The sequence below is a fragment of the Triturus cristatus genome, chromosome 6 (genome assembly GCF_964204655.1).
Source record: "Triturus cristatus chromosome 6, aTriCri1.1, whole genome shotgun sequence".
NCBI lineage: Eukaryota > Metazoa > Chordata > Amphibia > Caudata > Salamandridae > Triturus > Triturus cristatus.
Window position 1 is genome coordinate 1612346397 of NC_140589.1, and position 21728 is coordinate 1612368124.

Below are 21728 nucleotides of genomic sequence, written 5' to 3' on the forward strand. Positions count from 1 at the left end.
GGCCATGGGTGGTACAAGGGCTTTCTAATGCAACAACCCATGGTTTTGGATGCAAAATCCTATCTATTCACAATAATAGACAGTGTTTTGTGCCAAGAAATAAATGGTACTTGAAAGCAGATGTTGAAAAGGAGAAATGCTTTTATTTCTCCTAACTTTTCCCATTTTGCGTGTGTACTGCACTGTACAGAACATATCCAAACTGGAAAACATTTTTAAGTAAGTTAAATCATAGTATTTTGTACTGGAAGGGCACCCTGGCAGTACAAAACCTATGCTAGACTCGTGCAGACACCGTTGCACTATGGTGCAAAGGTGTGAGCATGGCGCTCTGCAGCCTGATTGTGCACCAGTGCTTGAGAGAGAGCAGGATAGTGCCATATCTTTAGAGGCAGAGACGTCTGACCTGCGCACTGGCAGTGTTCAGGAAATGCACAAGACATTGACAGATGGAGTAGAGACGGTGTACCCATAGTTAATTTCTTTCATTGAGCTGGAGCGAAGTTCCTACATACATAGCTCTGTGGCCCTGGGCAGACAGAGCTGAACTCATTCAAGTATGAAGCTGAGATCCAGTGAAGACACTGCTGAGTCCCTGTGCAGACATAGATCGAGGTGAGCCAGTTCACAGGCAGAGCTTAGCTCTTTCGGCATTCATTCCCATAATGTAAAACCCAAGGTTGTCTAGGGACTGAGAAAACAGGCCCCCCTAATATTCTGTGGGAGTATCACGAGTCGCTCACCCAGATTGATCATCCACATGGCCTGATTCTGATAGGGAGTGAGGAGGAGGATTTGGGAGGGAGGTTGATGGTGAGATAGAAGAGATTGAAAGATTCAGAGAAGTGATTGAAGAGAGAGAGACAAGGTAGATAGTAGTGAAAGAGAGAATTAGGCATGTCTGACAATATGGATAGAAATGTGAGAAAGAGAGGAAAGTGTGACTGGGATGGAAAAGAACAGAGACTGAGTGTGAAATGTGAGAGACATATAAACAGCACCACAACAATGATGCTACGACAAACTGTATGTTATGATATGTTTAGGGTATTTAGGAAGTGCCCAGCTCACCCCAGAGAGTATCCTGGTGCTGAGACTGGGCCTTGTCCAAGTGAAGAGCCATGTTTTCATTTTCTTGAATAGCTTATGTACTGAGGAGGCAGCTCTAGTGTGCAGGGCAGGTTGTTCCAGGCTTTAGGCACAAGGTAGGAGAAAGAGCAAAAACAGACTCTGATTCTTTTTATGTGGGGGATGTGTGTGAGTAGGAGTCTGGCTGAGCAGAGGTATCTGGTGGTTGGGTTGAAGTTGAAGTGGCTATTGCGGTAGGTGGGGTAGAGGTTGTACTGGAATTTGTATCTGTGTGTGAGCAGTTTTAAGAGTGTGGGTGTGTGAATGAGGAGCCAGTGGAGGTCTTTGAGGGTGGGTGAAGTGAACAGGGAGAAAGCCTGTGTGTGAGTCCGGCCACTGGGTTTTGTATGGTCTGAAGTCTTCTAGCAGTTAAACAGTGATTCCGACAGAGTGCATTGCCATAGTCTAGCCTGCTTGTGATGAGGGCCTGGGTCATCATTCTGCATGTGTTGCATGGGAGCCATTTGAATTTTTTATTGAGCATGTTGTGTATGTGGAAGCAGAGGGTGCTCTCTACAGTGACTAAAGCAAACACTGCAGCACATTTCACCTATTCCTTTTGCGCCCTTCATCAGAAGTCTGCCTTTCACTGTGTAACTTGGCAGTGCTGGCTGTGGATGTTGCCAATACCAATCTTAAAGAAACATTTTGGTCACCAGCACACATTTTTGTTAGCAAATTAGGCACTAGGTTGGAGTGAAGGTATTGCACATGTGACCATTTCACTTGGGAGCTATGTTTTAAAGTTGTATAAGGGGGTCCAGTCTATTTCAAAATTGTGTTTCACATGGGACATCAAATGTAAACCCTTGAGGTACTGCATGAATTTGTGTTTTATATATTCTTTTCCCTGGCTTGGTTGAAGCAGCCAAACTGCAAAGTGAGTGGATGGAGGAGTAAAGCATAATGCTTGTGACGGCAGCTCAACGACAAGGGTGCAATAGGAGAGATTTCTTGCAGGACCCACTATCTTTATGGTATGCTGCAACAATGTACATTATGTGGCACTTTGTCTTGCAGCATTATTTTCAGCTATTTGACCTAGAAGCAACAACTTTGATTACATTTGCCTATTTTAGAAGTTTGTGGCAAATTTAGTAAATCCATAATTATGTGGTGTAATGTCTGCAGCCACAGATTCACATAAATTCACAGATCTCACCATTGCCTATTTAATTTAACAAGAATTTATTTGTGACAGATAAACAAAACCTCAACATTTTTATTCTGGTCAATGCCCATTGTTAGATGCACTTTGAATTAAACAGCTTGTAATATAAAAAAATACAAAGAGGGTACCTTGCCATTGCCATCCCAGGCTTCTGGTGACATTTGAAAACTACGGGGCAAAAGATATCACCAGAACCCCTCAATGATAATGTTGGACCAGATTACAGTTACCCTTTATGCATGCTCTGTATGTACTCAACTTTAAACCAGTGTCTATTTGAGAATAGATAAACCTCCACTTTAAACACGAGACAACTCAATTAGGTGCTATCCATGTTTAACACATAAATACCAAAATATTTTGCATTTGGTCTACTCACTAGACAGCATGAGGAATGTGGCCTAATGGCTATGTTGAAACATCAACAAAACATGAGTGTTCTCAAAGAGTGGTGAAATCGAATGTTTGAAGCTTTTTTGAAAGTTCTATTACATCTGCTAAGGAAGGAGATGTGGTCTAGTGGCTAAGCTGTCCATCTGAAGACCTTGGTTTGAATCCAGCTTGAAATGTACTGAAATGTGTCCAGTTTGGGAAATCACTTAATCACAATGTGCCTAAAACTTAAATGTGTGAGATGCTAGTGTGTGTAACAAAAAGATTTAAGCCACCACTTGACGAATTCAATCTTGCATAATTTTCCATCACCTCCCATAATGTGCAATGCTCTGTTCCTCTCGGGCTTGGCCTATGCTATAGAATATCAACACATGCATGCTTTTACATTGTAAACAGGTATCCAGGTTATTATTCTTTGTGAATACCCCTTCCTTTTGAGCTGTTGGGGAGCCCCCCTCATTTTGGTACAGTCAGATAGAAGCCCTCCAAGATTTTCTTTATCCCGGTTATTCTTCACACCTCAAGTCTACTTCTCAATGTCTGTGTGTGCACTTTCTTGGGCACATTGGGAGAGTCGCCCCACACACAACTTCTTGTTCACTGGAAGCATTTTATCATTATGCAGTTCATGCTACTTTTAATCAGAAAAAAACACTTTTCCAGTAAGCCTTCAGTGCTTTCTTCTCTGTACATCAGACATGCACAGGACGCGCTAGGTACCAAGCAATCTGCAGACATCCAAAGCTTGCAGGTCTGGTGAACATTCTCTGTGCTCCAGCAGCAGTGCTCTGTGTTTCAGGGGAATGCACTGGAGAAGACAAAATATGTGGCTTTAATGTGCTTAAGCAAGAAAGAACTAGCAGGCACATATGCCTTTTCCATGCATAAGAACATTAAACCAGACCTATTGGCCTTCCAAATTAGTATTTTTCTAATGTATCTTCCCCCCAGTGTGCAAAATGGTAGCCCCACCACCACAGTTTAGTACTAGGCTCCCCATCCCAAAGTTCGGGTCCTGTTGCACACCTTATTCTTAGTGCCAGATGACACTATCTTTTGCCCATTTGTAAAATGGATCTGCTGACATATTGATCTGTGCAATCCTGTCCATGTTTTGACAGATGGGTTTTTACCTTCAGTTTTATAAGGAGTTTCTTTGCATCAGCAAATCCGTGCCAAAATGGATTGCCAAGGACTCGCAGATTCTGAATTTTCATGCCTCTGCAGTGGTATTTTTGCCTTTAGTCTTTCTTGGTCAGGTACTATAGATTGCTTTTCTTAATATGTGCTACGCTGAGGCATTCAGAATAGTTTTATTGACACAGTGTCACTTATTTTCAGGTACTTTTACTGTAAGTGGAGATAGAGATGAAACTGCTACTCTCAAAGGCCAAAATTGACTAGTCACCCCCTTAATTTCACATTTTTTTGCTATATCTAATACAGCTTGGAATAACTACAAATGAGACTTTGAAACAATGGAAAAATGCAAGATCAAATAATCTCTATATTTTATTGTTCCTCCACTTTTTCTAGGCACTTTATGTTTCGCTCTGCAGTCCAGAGGTTTCCAACCACATACTTTGTTCCTGTGAGTACTTTTGACTTTTATATCATACCAATTAAACAATTCTTTCTTCAGCTATGATTTTAAGTAGATCCTGTTTTCGAATGTACTCTGTTAATGTCTAGTCAAAACACAAGGTAGTGGTGGATAGTGAGTCGCACAGTCACAGACAATTTGAATCAGATAATGGGGCAGCTCAATTCAATAGGTATATTCAACTATAAGACACACTGCAAGGAAGGTGCCAATCGAGGTCAGGTATCCCACTACCAAGGATATCAATTGAACAGGTCACACATGGCCTGTAATATAGACATACATGAAGACCCCGGCACTCTTCATCTAATTGAAAACAATACACATTTGTTAGAAATTAATCACATACGCTGCACGATCCAAGTAATAGAGAGAAAAACCAATTGACATAAGGAATGTCAGGAAACAAACAAATATGTGCTGTGAGTTCAGTTTTAATGATTTTTAAACACAGAGCACTTCATCTAGCATATTACATCATATATCAGACAAAACATCAGACAGACAAGACGTTCTCTACATGACTTGAGGTTTGTGATGAAAACTGCTCCAGATGTCTATCTATAGTGGTGCCAATAGTCCATTTGTTAGTATCCTCATCAGATGAATTGAGTGGCGATGGGGAAGAACAATCCCACACTGAAACAGAGCAAATGAAAGAGTGGATTCACAGTCTAGGGATAATCTTTAATGTGTCAAAAACCTATGTCCTTTTATAAAAGATGCATGAAGTTTATGAGCCAACTTTAAATTCCAAGATTGCAAAAGCTTATCATGCACAAAGGTGGATTAAAGAATTTCTGAGAATGGCTACCCTTTACCAAATATTACCCTGTCCAACTGTGTGGAAGGCCTTGGAGATGTTGCAAATGATGACTTCTAGCACAGTAAATGTTCCCATTGTCAGTGCCAGACCACTTATGCACCCTGTGCCGCTCTTGCTCACTCAGTAGTAGTTGCAAGCACCTAGGGTGTGGTAAGATCTATTAATGGTTTTGCGGAAGATGCAGCACAAAATTAATTGGTGGCACCATAACAACCTGCTCTACTGCCAAGTAAATGCTTTGTAGACCTGTGGTCACTGATGACCATATCAGCAAACTCATCGCAGATGGATAGGAGCTCATTTTGTAGAAATTTCAGTTGCAGGGCAGGTGGATTTTTTAGCATGACCACTTGCTTAACAATACCTAAGAACACAAGGTGAGTCTTGGCTCTGGCAACCTTCTAGGTCTCTGTATTACACAAGGTGGTGTTGATATGCGCAGAATATATAGCAGTGACATATTACAGAGGCAGGGCGGAACACAGTTTGTGGCCTGTATTTAAGTGCTGTACATACTACTTAGGTAGAACACATGCCAGGTACCTGCAACAATTTGGGAGACATGCAAAATAGAGATCGTGAAGAAACTCACCCCTTGCAGATGAAATTCATAGTGGTACAGAAATGTTTTCATGAGTGGGTGATCCCAGAAATAACTTGCTTATCGCATGACTAAACACAAAGTGTCACTCAACACTCATTTCAAGGTATTTGCAGCTTGCATCTCAAAGCAATTCTTTCTGGATGGCGATGAGGGCAATTTATGCAATTTTCCCTTCTACACATGGTCAACAAAATATTATGCACCAATGACTGCCATTGTGATTTGGCACCAGAAAACATAGAATTTGGATCAGCTCAATTAGCAGGAGTGTAAACAAATTTTGAAGAAAGCTTGCTGTCCAATTAAATGGCCATGCTAAGCTGCCAAGTCCTTTTTCCCTTGCTGGAGAGGGACAGTGAAGAAACATGTGATACTTATTGGTTCCCTTGCACTTCAAGCATATATTTACATACTACTTTATTATGCACACAGACTTTTTTATTTGAAATGACTGCTCTGCATATGATCCATGTCCAGAATAACACCCCTGTATTCTCTCGAATTTCCTCACATCTTAGGATGCTACTTGGGTCAACCTCTATAGTTAAAATGACACTCTATCAGAGATTCCAGATTCCCATTCGAATCCCCTCAAAAACCATCCAACTCTGTTCTGCCAGTGTTTGTAAGGCAAAAAGGGGGTACAGTGGGCAGCTCTCTGGTGACACCTGTACATCGGAGAGCAACTATAAGAACGCCACTTATTGCGACTCTGCTGATCAGAAAAGTAAATAGGAGGCATGTAAATTTAAGGACTCTTAACCCTATATGAATTATTTTTAAAGAGCGTGAATCTAACTCCCTGATTCAAAGATGTTCTGAAAGTCCACTATTATAAGCACTAAGGGACCTTCTAAAGCCAGTAAAAAGCATAGTGGAGGCGTCTAACATTGTGTTTAGTCAATCGACTAGCTATGAAGCCCCATTGGTCAGCATAAACTGTGAATCTCATCCCTTTTCCCAACTGAATGGCAGGTATCTTAAACATCCACGTTGAGGAGGGTGACCTGGCAGTAATTCAGCAAGTGTATTAATTTGGTGCATAACTGATTTCCACTATATGCAGATCAATTGGTTGTCCACCATTTTCAGCCGATACCTCCAACATGGATGTATGTGATAAGAGTGCTTTTGATGACACATGTTTAAAGAATACTGGGGCATATTATCAAGAAACGGCGTTATAATTATCGCCTCTTTAGCGGCGATAATGGGCTTGATAATATGCCCTTGATAATTCTCATTGAAGTCCATGATGTCAACATGGGCTTCTATTGGAATTCTCCAATGCATATTATCAAGCCCATTATCGTCGCTTTACTGCCGCTAAAGTGGCGATAATTATAACGCCGTGTCTGATAATATGCCCCACTGGGAGCAATCTATATTGGCGAGGTGTATATCCACTCTGGAACTAGCTCAAAAATTCAAATTGTTCCTTCTTCGGAATCTCTTCATCTAAGAGTTTACTTTTCCCATTGGAGATGCGTACTGTGGGCAGGTCACAAATAAAATTTTACAAGTCTCCAGGGTCAGGGTATTGTCCCTGTGCATACAGTGTCTGATAGTTTGTGCAGTAGAACCATTTTCCTATGCAGTCCAGTGGCATCGAACACATGACTAAGTGTCTTTTGTCATCACTGCCCTAACACAGTGCACCTGCGTGCTAGCCTTGTTACCACATTGGTATTAGGAGCATTGGGAAGAAAGCAAAGAGCACTGTAGTCTTTCTCAACAAGCTTTGTTATATTACTACCTTGTGTTTGTTAATTTAGAAAATGTCTGAGTCTGTATTTCTTAAGTACTGGGATTCTAGTTCTAAGAGGAGTGCCTCCAAGCATGCTACCTAACTTTTCTGGTGCATTGTTTGTCCTGTTGTGTACCTGATATTTCTTTCCCTGACGGATGCCTCAAAAGGCCTGCCACAGCGCGTCCTCCACCTGATTGACAAAATAGGATTTAAATTCAGTATTTCTCAATCGCCATGTGCTATGGCGTCAGCCTATTCTGCTTGCTCCCAATCACTATTTGAGGGTTAATTCTACCAGTGAGTGGTCAGTCAGGACTTAGGCCTGTATTTGCACCTGTACTAATGCAGTTAGGTCGGTATTGGGCACCAGGAAATCTAATCTGGAAAATGATCTGTGTGCTCCTGAGTGATACATAATGCCCCGTTGATTGGGATGCATGTGTTTCTACACATTAGTAATTGTTAGTGACCCCCATCTGGTCCTGAATCTTTATGATCACTTTTAATGTTTTTACTGCCGAACAGGCAGCAGCAATCCAGTCCTATGTCTCAAGCTCCATAAGGATAAAGAGACCTGGACACTACAGGAAAGGACAATTTGAGTTCAAGACAGAAGGGGAAAGGGACAAGAGGGGACCTCTGGGACATTGGAGGTTCTGAGGAGAGCAAACAGACCAAATAGCAAATGGCCTAGTGTTAACCATCAACAATAACCTTGTGATCGCCCCACTAGGCTGTCATACTCATAAGAGGATTAAGGCAGTGATAATACATAGTTCACACCCTCCATTACATTGATTCAGATGTGGGATGAACTTCAGAGCAGTCATGGCTTTTTTTTAACTTCCTGAAGGCTGCTTCCAGCTGATTAAAGACAGGTCTTTTCCTTGAGAGACACTTTTAGTCGTGCGGGGATAACACAAAGATGGGGGTACACACAAGTACATCATTTTGTGGTGCGTCTTCTGGAAATGTTTCCATCAGGACTGTGTTACAGAGGATACATTCAGAAACAAGTGAATTTGTTTGCATCTCCGACTTGAGGTTTGCTGCCTTCTTAAAAATAAGTTCTTTGATATCTAGATCACTAAGAAGCCCAATGATAGTGCCTGCACCATTTGCACCTGGTGTGTTTGTGCTTCTGTATGGAATCATGTGGGCTTTCCTTTATATTGTATTGTCTTTGCAGATTGAGAGCATAAGGTTTTATACAAAAAATTACCTAATTAACATCCTTCAATGAGGTTTCTACATGGGGCAAGATGGCCGCTGACGGGTTGTAGAGAGCAGTCGCCTCTAATCCCTCTCCATACGGACCAGGAATGATGCCATAAACTATGAAGTTAGCTCCCTTGAAGCTGGAAATTTGGACTTCTACTGGCGTGGAGGCACAGAATCGGTTAAAAACTCTGCCTGAACACTGGCACACTCTTGAGCGATCGTTAACTTGTAGCCTGAGATCCCTCTATTATCTATTCAGAGGGTTACTGCTACCGTATAATATGCCTGTACGCCCGCTACGACAGGAACAGACTGGCAGTAGCTCAAGGGTTTTAAACCGCGGGTCTAAGGCGAGTAATAAGGATATGTTCGCGGGCGGCCCCCAAAAACCCCCTCCACTCACCAAGAAGCCGATCCCTCAATCTACCCGAGGAAGAAAGACAGAGAGGAAAACCACCGAACAAAGTATCTTAACCCCCGACATTACAGGAGATGGAATGCTTCAACAGGATGAGCAGCGAGAGCTATGCGGCTCTAAAGGCGTCGGGTCAAGAAATCTCACCGTAAAAGATACCATTCTTCGCCAATCGACTCTGGCTGAACTCTTCACCGGCACCTCCGTAGGGAGTACACCCTCAACGAGATCGGATCCAAACCGGGAAACGGACGCTCCCAAGCCCCGCGAGGACGCCAGCAACGCTGATAGCGTGGTTGCCAAGCAACACTCAACCTCGCTGGAAAGTCAGACGGAGAAAGTCCCTGCTCAGCCTAGAGTGGAGGAACCAGAGCTGAGCGGTGAGCACGACCAAAAGAGACAGGTGAGGTTGAAGGTCTCCACAGAGCAGTGTGGGAGGGGAGCAGAGATGGAGGAACGTAATGAACACGTAAGAGGCAGTGGAAATACTGAGATGCTGGACGCTTTGCTGCAGTTGGAAGCAGGGATAACGGCTTCTAACATTTCAATGCCCCATGAAGGAGGGGGGGAGAGTTCCTCTCAAAGTCAGCACCCTACAATCGCCCACCCTAAATGCTCTGATAATAGGGGGCCAGGCTCTCCAGAGGGGGATCGTTTTTTTTCATTGAACGAAGACTCTGAGTCAACTGGATCCAGCGATGGCAGCTTATCTGGGGGCTCGGACACTGAATCCTCTATGGCAGATGGGGAGACTACACAGAAAAAGTTGATTAAGTTAACGCAACAGAAATCCCCCTCGAGTACGAGCAAAAAATTATTATGGGATTACTCAGCCACTTCAAGCTTGTATCAGGAAGACACCCAGGGTGCAGGTGCGGAAACACCACAGCAGGCACCATTAGATTTGATACTTAGTACCTTGAAACAAATGCAAGGGGAGGCAAGGGTGGTGAGTCGGAGGACCAGGCAAGACAATAAAAAGATACAATCTTCCCTCAAAAAAATTAATAAATTGTATGAAGAAGTAGCGGATAGAGTAGCGTTGGTGGAAGAAAGGACTGGGAAGTTAGAAGACGACGTGGCTGATTGGCGGTCATCTAAATCCACGCAAGAGAAAGTGGTGGAAGACTTGCAGTGGAAGCTGGAAGATTTTGAAAACCGCCAACGGCGGAACAATGTTAGACTTTTGGGACTGGCGGAAGGGTTGGAAGGGCAAGATCCGAGAGGGTTTGTAATCAACTTGTTGAGAGGGGCTTTTCCCGAGGCTCAGTGGCAGTGGGAGCTAGAAGTACAGCGAGCTCATAGATTCCCTTTTACACAAAGGAAGAAAGGGCCTAATGGGCAAGGGACCTTGCCCAGGGCTATGCTAGTGTATATAGGGAACTATCTTTTGAGGCAGGAGATAATTGACAAGGCTCGGCCAGATTCCAAGAGATCTTTTAATGGCTCCACATTTTTTGCTCGACCCGATTTCTGTCACGTGACAGTGGAGAGGAGATGGAAGCTAAGACAACTAATTGCTCCATTTCAAAAATTAGGCTCAGAAGCTTACCTTTTATTCCCTGCTAGATTGAAAGTAATCACAAAGGGTCGCACAAGAATTTTTTTTTCAGAAATTAGGGCAAATCAATTTCTAGAGGACCTAAAAGGCTAGAATGGGGGCTGAGAGAGAGGGCGGATTAACTGCTAAAACGTAAAGTGCCAAATATAAAGATGAGGAGGGGGGGTCCATCTGAGCAGAATTATCAGAAATTTGGCAAATTGGGATTTTTCTTTTGATATTCTTGGAGAGGGAGGCGACAACTACAGCTTAAAAGGCAGTCACACATAGGTCATAGCTGACCTATTTGCCTGTACAAGGGGAGGGGTGGGTAGGGAGGGGAGACTGGGTGGGGGTTGGGGAGGGTGGGGTGGGTTAGGGGGGAAGTGGGGGGGGTGAAAATAAGCAAGAATGCGGATTTTATAAGTCAGTCCAGCACAGTATAATAAATAAGCAAAGCAAATCATTGAATTGTTCACAACCTTTTTTTTTTCTTTTTCCTCGGCTGGCTACTTGCTTTAAGATATGGCTTGTAGAATTGCTACAATGAATGTTTGTGGGCTCAATGACCCCAATAAAAGGGTTAGAGTTGCAGCCCTGTTAAAGTCACTCCGTTTAGATTTTGTTTGCCTCCAAGAAACACACATAGAAGGCTCGCGGGGCTATCTATTGGAGCAACTGGGTTTCTCGTTATTGGCTCACTCTAAACAAGGCACAAGAACAAGAGGGGTTGCAATACTCGGGAGAAATGGGGGTGGCACTGTCGGAAGGAAACAGGAAGATCAGTGGGGTCGTTGGGTTATATCGGAAATAATCTTCAAGGGAACAAACTTTACGTTAGTTAGTATATATGGCTCAACAGAGGATGACCCTGATATTTTTCAATACCTAGACATAGAGCTGGCACAGTGGCCAGAGCCAATTGTCTGCTGTGGCGACCTTAATATTCATGATTGTACCAGTTCATTTTTAAAACCATGCGGGCAGTACAATGGTAGGAAGAAGAAGACATACAGGGCTCTCTCAGATATGGTTTATCATAATTCCCTGGAAGATCCATGGATTAAATTACACCCACATATAGATGGTAGTACATTCTATTCAGCTCCCCATAAAGTCTTGGTTAGGCTTGATTATTTTTTAATTTCTAGATCCATGATACAGGGTTCGCGGATTGATAAATACCCTCGTGCTCTCTCAGACCATAATCCATTGGTTTTAACAGTTAGTATAGGGACTAGGCAAAACAAGGTTACCCAATGGACTTTTGAAAGAAAATTATTAAACGACGAGGTATATCGGGGGTTTATGGATACTTGGATCAGGAACTATTGGGATATGAATCGGGGAACAGCACCTCCAGGGGTTGTATGGGATGCGTTTAAGGCTGGGGTTAGGGGCGAGACCCTGAGTTATGTCTTAGCAAGAAATAAAAAGGAGAGACACAGGACCGAAGAAGCATTAAACAGATTACTTAAGGAGGACGAACTGATGGCCCTTGATATACAGAATCACCGCCCATTGGAGCAGCAACTGCTCAAAATTGCAATACTCCGTGCTGAAATCACAGAATCTATTGCCAGGAAAGCTGCTGAGGACTTCCTCACTAGGAAAGAAAACGCTTATGAATTAAGTGAAAGGGTGGGCCATATCTTAGCTGTCCGGACTAGGCAGAAGCTAGCTACTACAGAGGTCAAGGAGATTACCAATAGCCAAGGTGTTACATTTACGGAACCCGATAAAGTGAGGGATGTTTTCAGACAATTCTATCTGGAACTATATACCTCTGACCCAGGAGATTGGTCAAATGAGATAGAGGCCTATCTTGACGGTACTCCTCCTCCCTTACTAACAGAGGAAGCTAAAGATATGTTAGAAGCCCCACTCCAAAGGGAAGAATTCACCATAGCATTGTCTAAATTACCTTCCGGTAAGGCAGCTGGACCGGACCAGATCCCGGTGGAATTTTACAAAGCTTTTCAAAGGGTGTTACAAAGGGACATGTTTGATATTATGGTACAGGCACAGAAAGGGGATGAAAGTCCCGAATCATGGGGAGGGGCAGACATTATAGTGATTCTAAAAAAAGGGAAGCCCGTGTCATCGCCAGGCTCATATAGGCCAATTACATTAATGAACTCAGATGTCAAAGTCTATTCAAAAATGTTGGCAAATAGATTGGCTGGCATTATCGAAACTCTGGTAAGCCCAGTACAACATGGCTTTATTCCAGGGAAGGGAACTACCTGTCATGTGAGACAGGTAATCACAGCATTTGATGCAGCAGGTACTCTAGGAGGCCCGATGGCAGCTCTCTTTTTAGACGCAGAGAAGGCGTTTGACCGGGTTTCCTGGAGTTACTTGTGGTCGGTCTTAAAGTGGTGTGGTATAGGTGTAGGATATATAGCAGCCATCCAAACATTATACAAAGATCCGACAGCTAAAATAAGAGTTAACAGGGGAAGTTCACTTTCGGTTAAAATCTCTAGGGGTACTAGACAGGGGTGCCCCCTCTCCCCCCTTCTTTTTGCCTTATACTTAGATCCTTTATTAAGAAGGTTGGAAGACAACCAGCGCATTTCTCCGATGAAGTGCAATACCGTTGTGGTTAAAACGCTGGCATACGCTGATGACGTGGCCATTTTGACACCCAACCCGACATTGGCAATTAAGGAAGTGGAAGCGACCGCACATTCGCTTGGACAAATATCAGGCTACAGATTGAATAGACCGAAGACCCAAATAGTCGAGAATAGATATTCTAACTGTAAGGATACAAGGGTGGTTGGTTCTGCAGTATATCTTGGGGTAATAATCACAGCAGATTTAGACAAGCTGGTAGAGAGGAATATGACACCTCTGTTTAATAAGGTAAAATTGGATTTGGAAAGACTGCACAATTTACACTTATCCCTGGTTGGCTGTACTAATATCATTAAAATGCTAATTTTGCCTAGATTTCTTTACTTTTTTAGATCTATCCCCCTGTTTTTTCCCGCCACATGGTTTAACGCGCTGGAGGCAATATTAAATAGATTTCTTTGGGCACAAGGGAAGACACGAAGGGCTTATAGGTTTATTTCACTTCCTAGAGAGAGGGGCGGGTGGGGTGCACCAGATTTTAGGTTATATTATTGGGCAGCAACTCTGCAATATAGTCAAGGATTAATCGGAGGGGGTGGATCTAATGTAAGAACTACATCGAACTCAACTAAAATCTATGCCACCGTGCTCGGGGAGGTTTCGGAAAATTGTTTCTTGAACTGTATTGAGTTTGGGTACTATAAAAGAACGCGGTTTAAGACTATCATTGGGGCTATTAAGGTATGGAAGGCTTTCCTTAAAAATGCTGGTTTGGGAAGATTTAATAGATATACTAAACTTTATAAGAATAGATCTTTTCCAGCGGAAATCTTTGCTGATAGGACAATGGCGGAATGGGTAGACAAAGGTATAGCCCAGATAGGAGATATTATGGATTCTGAGGGAGTGTTGCAGTTCACAGACTTATCAAATAAATTTGGTATTAATAGACACGGGTTGTTTAAGTATCTTCATGTAAGAAGCTACTTGAAGAATAAAAAGGGGGGACCCGCTGGGTTTACAGAGAATGAAATCCTAGAGAAAATTAAGACGGTAGGGGACTGCTCAATCAGGAGTTTCTATGCAAGTCTGATAAAGAGGAAACCAGACGACATTGAGAAATATAGCAAAAAATGGGCTGTAGCTCTAAGTGGGAAAGAACAGTGGTTTTTAGAGTCATTGGAATTGGGTTACACAATTTTGTGCTCGGCTCCTCTGCAATCACAACACTATAAAACCCTATACTCATTGTATTACACTCCTGCCAGAATCTCTAAGTGGGGGGGTAATACAGGGACTTCTTGCTCTCGCTGTAATACGTTGGGAGCGGATATTGTACATATCTTCGCAACTTGCCCCCAACTGTATACCTTGATAAAAGATATAGAGGTATTCATGAATATATCTCTAGGCATACATCTCACACTTACGCCATTGTGGATTTTATTGGGGATTAGCCCAGACTTTGACGTACCGCAAAGGGAATTCATGTTTATAGCTATGGTAGTCTTCAGACTTATGATAGCCAGAGCATGGTTGGATAAGAACCCCCCAGCCTGGCATACATGGCTAGCCAATCTTTTGCAAGTATACAATCTAGAAAAGTCTATATACGAAAGAAAAGGAAAAAGGAAAAGACAGCTTGGGTTAAAAATATGGGAACCTATCAGCATGTGGAAGGCAGGCCTCATTTAACCCTAGGCAGTTGAGTAAGGTTGAATTATAAGTATATGTTTAAAAAACCCCAATATGAGAATTTGATTCACTCGACGTATAATTGCATTGAATTTGTTGTGCATAGATGAAGTTAAGGAATTCTATGAATTTGCTGAAATGTATGGTGTTAAAATGTATTTATTATATGTGCAATATGGTAAAAAAAAAAAGAATTAAAAAAAAATTTCAAAAAAAAAAAAACCATCCTTCAATGACATCTAGGAAGCTTGGTCAGGGTCCCCCAAAACTCTGATTTGAACAGTATGTTTTTTAAGAGCCCTAACTAATCCTGCTGTCTTAAAACCAGCATTGTTCGCCAACAGCCTGCTATTAAATGTTCTCAATTCAGTCCACTCTATTCAGCTGCTGTGGTTTTGACCCCCCTCTTTGCCAACTGAGTCTATTCTTGACATTTTGTTTTTCAAACTCTACACCCTAATGTGTATGGCCACCAATACTTTCTCAGTCTTGTCTAGCTTCTTTAAAAGTTAAACCAGTTCTACCATCGTATTCCGCTGTACTGCAGTCTCCACACTGTTGCCTTCTTTTCTCTTGCCTGAGGTTGGAAGAAATTCTTCCTTACATTCTGAGTTCTTTTTCAGCAATTTTCTGTACTCCTCTATACGTGAAGATCTGTGTGTGAATGCTGAACTCACCTGCAATTCTGAGGGAACCTCCCCTCATGTCTCCTTCAGTAGCCCCGCAGTCCCTGATGTTCCACAAAATGAGTGCAGCTAGTGCTCACCTGCAGGCATCGGATCTTAAAAGGAACAATAAACACATGCGGGACAAAGGAGAGGTGTGGCACAGCAACCAGAGCAGCTGACTCCGGAGCACAGGGCTCATGGTTCGATCGCCGGCAGCAGCTTGGCTGAGCACCATGTGACTCTAAGCAATAGCTTACTTAATCTCCCCGAAGGCCCCCAGTGCCTTGAAACCTTTAGGGGTGATATGTACGTGCTTTACAAATAGGAATTATGATTGCAAATAGAAATTATGAATGCAGACCCAGCAGTAAAGCTGCACTCCAGGCGCCTTTCCCTGGCTGCTCTCACAAGCAGTGCAAGCGTCCCTGACGCAGCTCTACGCCGCAAATGAGTATCTTCTCTCTGCTCCTTTATCTTTACTCTCTAGCCTGCCCCTGGTATGGCTGTACCAGCTGCCTCTTCAGTGGGTCCCAGTGACCTGCTCATTATTCTTAGTGGCACAGACCCAATATCTTGTCCACTTCGGCGCTGAATTTACAAGGCATGCTTGTAGCCCAAAGAAAGTCAGTCTTTGCTACATCTGTCAATCTCCACTCCCTGTGGATTTTAAACACCCTCATGTTAAGAAAAGGCTCCTGGGTCATATTTTACTAAAGGCCAAATAAAATGCAGTGTATGTGAAAGGTAGGACATTTACTGGTGTTGAGACATGTCCTGATAGTGAAATACAGTGTTGTTCACTATTGAAAGGGTATCTGTTCCATAGGATAGAATGGGAGATACTTCGTAACATCTCACAAGTAAGTATAACTTCCCATTGGGACAAGGTAGAGAAATGGAGTTTAGTATGGCTGAACTCAGAATGTAAAAATTCACTTTTAGTAAAGATGATTTTTATGTTGTGTGTTTGAAAATATCCCTTTTAGAAAGTGGGAATTTTCTTGCCTAGCAATCCTATGTGCCTCTGCTGGGTTGTGGATTGACTGTCTGGCTTTGGAGTGACAGGTGCTGGGATTGTGCATTCTCTTCAGACTGCTACTGGGGGGCGGAGGTGTGTCCTGCCTCTACTGGATGAGTCAGGGTTGGGCTGAATAGATCTGGGCTGCATTTAGAGTGGTGGTAGGAAATTTTCTTGCACCTGAATAGGCCTGGTCTGCCTTGGACAATGCTGTCTTCACCTCCTGCCAGGAAGCTGGGCCAGAGAGGACAGAACTGGTTTGGACTGACCACAGACATTCTCTGCCATAAGAGAACAAAGGGAAATGTGGTATAAATATTGGGGCCCAGACCCAAGAACTTTGGAACTCTTTTGGACCAAGAACCTGCCAAGAAGAAGCACTGGAGGAGCTGTGAGGAGGAATTACTACTTTGGTGTGTACTTTGCTGTGTTGGCCTGAAGTGGCCACTTCTGTCTTGGGCAGAGAAAGGACTGGACTGAACTTACTGCAACTTCTTTATTTGAGTTAACCCAAGGGCTTGAGGAAGAGCTTTCCCCCTGTTCAAGAAGTCTCAAGAACAGCAAAAACTTCTAGTTCATCTGCTATCAGCACTGGGGACTGTGTGTTTTGTGCTGCAACAGAAGAAAAAGCAACCCAGCGCTGTCAACGGCTGCTGCCAGCTCCGTGTCCTGAAGGCCGTTCAGAGGGCACCGCTGCACTTCGCACCGCAACCCTGAACTCATGGACGATGCCGTTCGATGCCACCACCAAGCCGCTGCTTGCACCATGACCTGTGGGTACCGCACTTCGTACTGCTTCACTTCACAATGCCACCCTGGTGTCCCTGATGCTGCCGCTCCACGCCGACATCGATGGCGCTGCTTGCACCGTGGTTCGAGTGCACTGCTCGTAAGTTACACGACTATTCATCCTCATCCCGCACTGAAGCCTTGGCCTACTAACGCTGGTGCCATCGACTCCAGTTCACCAGCCGACGACAGCGCTTCAGCAATGACGACGACGTTGCTTGCATAGTGACCTGCCAGCACCGTGAAGAGCACCGCATTACTTCGCACTGCAGCCCTGGTCTCACTGATGCCACTAGAGGACCATCACCGAGCCGCTGCCTGCGCTGTGACCTGAGTGCACTGCACGCCGTACCACTGCATTTTGCACCGCATCCCCGATGCCTGCCAATGCCAGCGATTCCGACTTCAATCGTGAGAAGTTCAATCTGCAATGTGTGTGACTTCAAGGGCCCTACGACTCCTGCACCGACCTACGGAACCGGCACCTGCCGACGCCGGCTTTTCGGAGCTCAATGAGAAGTCGCCGATACCCTGCGTTTCTGAAGGTACTGTTTTGTGGGTCTTCCCGACACCGTAGCTGGCCTGCGATGCCGCTGTCAGCCACAGCTGTTTGGATTTGTTGTTCACGACGCTGTGATAGCCCCAGACGGAGATATTGACTTCAAGGAACTGTATTTTAAGTCTATTTTTGCTTATTGATAATTCTAAGAACTGAATGGTGGATGTTTATCATTTTTGGTCTTGTTTTGCACAGATAAAATATTGAATATTTTTCTAAAACTGGTGTGGGGCCCTTTTGTAGTCTTTTCACTGTATTACTGTTGGTTATGTGCAAATGCTTTACACACTACCTCTGATATAAGCCTGACTGCTTGTGCCAAACTAGCAAGGGGGTGAGCAAGGGTTATTTTAGGAGTGTATTCCCCTTATCCTGACTAGGAAGAAGGGTCCCTACTTGGACAGGGTAACAACTTGCCAACTAGAGACCCCCATTTCTAACATTGGTTGTCAGCGGTGAGGATAGGACATGCGTTTGCACTTGACCTACAGTAATTGGTGTACACTACTACCGTATGGCAGGCCATTACTTACATGAGGCAGTTGTGCCCATCCAGGCCTCTTACCACATCACGTATGGACTCTAATTAATATTTGCAGCTTAAAATCCCATTACCAATGCATTTCGGGCTATTTTTATGCCCTTCGTCAGGTCATGATTTCACTTGTATACATTCAGCCATGGTGCAATCGATACATTGAACATAACACTGCCTAATTCCCACTAAATGGTTTCAAAAAATTAAAAAACAAAATAATTTCAAAAATGACAAAACAAACATTTCCTCTGTATTTTCATGATATAATGACATCGCAAGAGTTTACCGCAAGCGGAGACCTCCCCCACTCCATCCACGATGCTAAACCTGTATCGATTGCACCATGGCTGAATGTATACAAGTGAAATCATGATAGTGATGAAAAACAGAAGATTAACATGGGTTTTTATGTTATTTTTAGATTCAAACAGCTTTCCCTGACGAAGGGCATAAAAATAGCATAAATGTGAAGCAAATGAGCCTTTGGACAGCGTCATCGTGATTAAGAAAGTTAAATTGGATTAAATTGGAATAATGTGGAATAAACATGATGAAAATGAACAAGTTGTAAGTTGACTCTTTAAAGCAAAGCTGTGCGGTTGGGCTTGCAGCACCATGTAGCTGCAAACTGTTTCTTGAGTTTTCGCATGTGCAAGGAGGCGAGGCACGTTTTACCCAGTCTGCACGCAAACAGGAATAAATGGAGAAACATGACTAATGGACATATAAAAAGGTGTGCAACTGCTTCTCTTTTGTGAATTGTCAAAGACCATTACTTACCACATACTGTTTCTTTTTGGTCTATTTTTGATCCTGCCATTGTTGGAAACCTGAACTTTCTGTTGCATCATGCCTGAGTGAATTGCATCATCAGTTGCATCCCTTGAAGTAGCCATTGTGGAGGAAAGGTTGAAAACCTACAATGTAAAAGAGTTGAAGTCTATTTGCAAAAACCTTAAAGTCCAAATCAGAGGCCTCACCAGGAAAGAGGAGCTACAAAAGGCACTGAGGGCTTAGGTAGCAGCCAGACATGCGAGTGAGCAATTTGGAGATCTTGGCATGGATGAGGAGGAGCCTATTCCAAGGGTTTATGTGCTTTTGGGGCCCCTCCCAGGTCAGGCAGCAGTGGCTTGTCTGCAGAGGAGCTGGAGGACAAGCGGGAAGCAAGGAGGGATGCAACAGAACTGGAAAGGCTCAAGTAGGCAATGGCGGAAAAAATAATTATGCTAGACGATGAGCTTTGTAATGTGACAGATATTCAGGGGCTCTACAATTTGATTGCGTGGGAGTACTAGTCTAATCTATGTTTTGCAGAACTTCCCCAGTACTTGACTGATAGTAAGCAATAAAGTAAGTAATAAAGTCATTGTGTAGTGATCCAAATTTGCATGTAATGACTAGCTTCTTCAGGGCAGCTACGTAATCGTCTACAGTGTTTGCCTGCTTCCATTGGAAAATTGTATATCTGTCTATACCCATGCAAACAGTGGGGTGATAATGCGTATCTAAGTCATCCAAAGCTTCCAAGAAAACATTGGTGCTGCTAGCTCTGACTTTTTTCTCAATCTGATAATAAACATGTAACCCTTCTGGCCCTAAACTGTGTAAAAGTCGTTTTTTCTTCCTGGAAGGTGAGAATTCATCTTCACTTTCCTCTTCCAATGTAGAACTGTAATTTGAAAAATAATCCTTCCATTCTGGCCACTTTAAAATAGGTTCTCTTGGATGAGCCAGAAAGAGAACAGGAGGAGTAAGTCCACAACTTTGTGAACTCATCTTGAAATTTACGATAACTTTACACTGGTACTCTTTAAATGCACTTTCTTGCTTTAAATGAGTTAAATTGCTGTCTGTGATTTGAATATAGGTACAGATGCACAGGAAGTAAATGAGTGCTACAATGGTGTGCGCATCACCGTGTGACTAGAATTGTGTAAGTTAAAATGAGCGCTGTTCATTTGGTGTGAGCTTCACCGTGACTGCTTCTGACGTGGCCACTGTATAGCACACAGAGCGCTGTTCTTGTGGTGTGCGTGTCACCGTGAGTCCAGGATACACGCAAACTGTGTTGCAGTGAGTGGTGTTTCTCACTGTTTCATCCAGTATAGAAGATTTTTCCAAAATAGCGGCACGTCATGTATGTACACGATGATGTTACGACGTAGGTTCAGAGTTCAGCGCAAGCTACAGCAGGCATGAGTAGGTATGCGAGTCTCAGCCTTGACACGCAGGTTGCTTTGAGCGTTCGAGTCTCTGTCTTGACTCGCGCAGGCTGTCTCGAGCGCAACAATGGTCACACACTCCCCCGACGAATATCTTTCATTTCTGGCCGATATGCAGCTCCGGAACCTAACTCAACGTTCAGGGGGACGTTGCTCCAACGGGTAAGTTGAGTTTTCTTCTTTTTTTTCAGAACAAGGTCAAAATTATTTGTTCCCTCTTCCTGTTCTCTTTGGAAGGAGGACACGTGGTTGGGTTAGCAGTAGTGGTAGGTCGTCATCCCTCGCTCGTCGCCAATTTGTAGGAACCACAGAGGCAGGTTATAGTGCAGAAAAAGTTTTAATGTAGTAGAACAGGCAGGTGCAACATCATGCCAGCTTCAATCTCTGTAACTGCTCCCGAACCACCAACATTCTGGAACCAGTAGGAATCCAGTCACCTAGGAACCGGTGACTAGGATACCATACTGAGGAAAAAGTTAGGACTCGGCACTCATACTTTTCCAAACTAAGCACTGTTAAAGCGCTACCATTTTATTTACCTGAATACGTAATTCCTTATTTTGCCATTAAATTGATTATTTTTAACAGCCCTCCACCTACAAATCTGATTTGCCAAGTTTTGTCGTTTTAGAAAGACGGACCAGGACCAGGTCATTATGAAGTAAAAAAGGTTGATCCTCGTTGTGCTATTTCATCGTGTTTCAAGTCAAGAGTTCCTAGATTCAAAGAGCTGCATTCAGTAAGTTGTTTAAAAAAAAGAAAAATGCAGAGCTATTGTATCATAATAATGAAAGTCCATCATACTGAATTACTGCTTTCAATTGCCGAAAACGATATTGTTGCACACTTTTAGAAAGTTCTATTCAGTCCCCTGTGTAAAGGTCTCAGAACCGGCAAAAAGAGTTTCTTTTTAGTGAGACCACTATGTTTTTGTGACCCCAAATGGGATAATTCAGTTAAAAAATCTGATGGTCCAAGCCATTTGAAGGTACAGTGTTGCTC

At 43.3% G+C, this 21728-nt stretch overlaps 1 protein-coding gene across 2 annotated transcripts in view; it reads left to right on the top strand.

The window, feature by feature from the left end:
- STPG4 (sperm-tail PG-rich repeat containing 4) overlaps nt 1–21728 on the top strand; it is a 466093-nt gene that overhangs the window by 428415 nt on the left and 15950 nt on the right. The window contains exons 5-6 of one of the 2 annotated variants that reach the window (XM_085612746.1): nt 4232–4286; nt 21358–21465. In XM_085612746.1, coding sequence (XP_085468872.1) covers nt 4232–4286; nt 21358–21465 — 163 coding nt within the window. The remainder of the gene's footprint in view (nt 1–4231; nt 4287–21357; nt 21466–21728) is intronic. The other variant, XM_085612745.1, reaches the window with a different exon arrangement.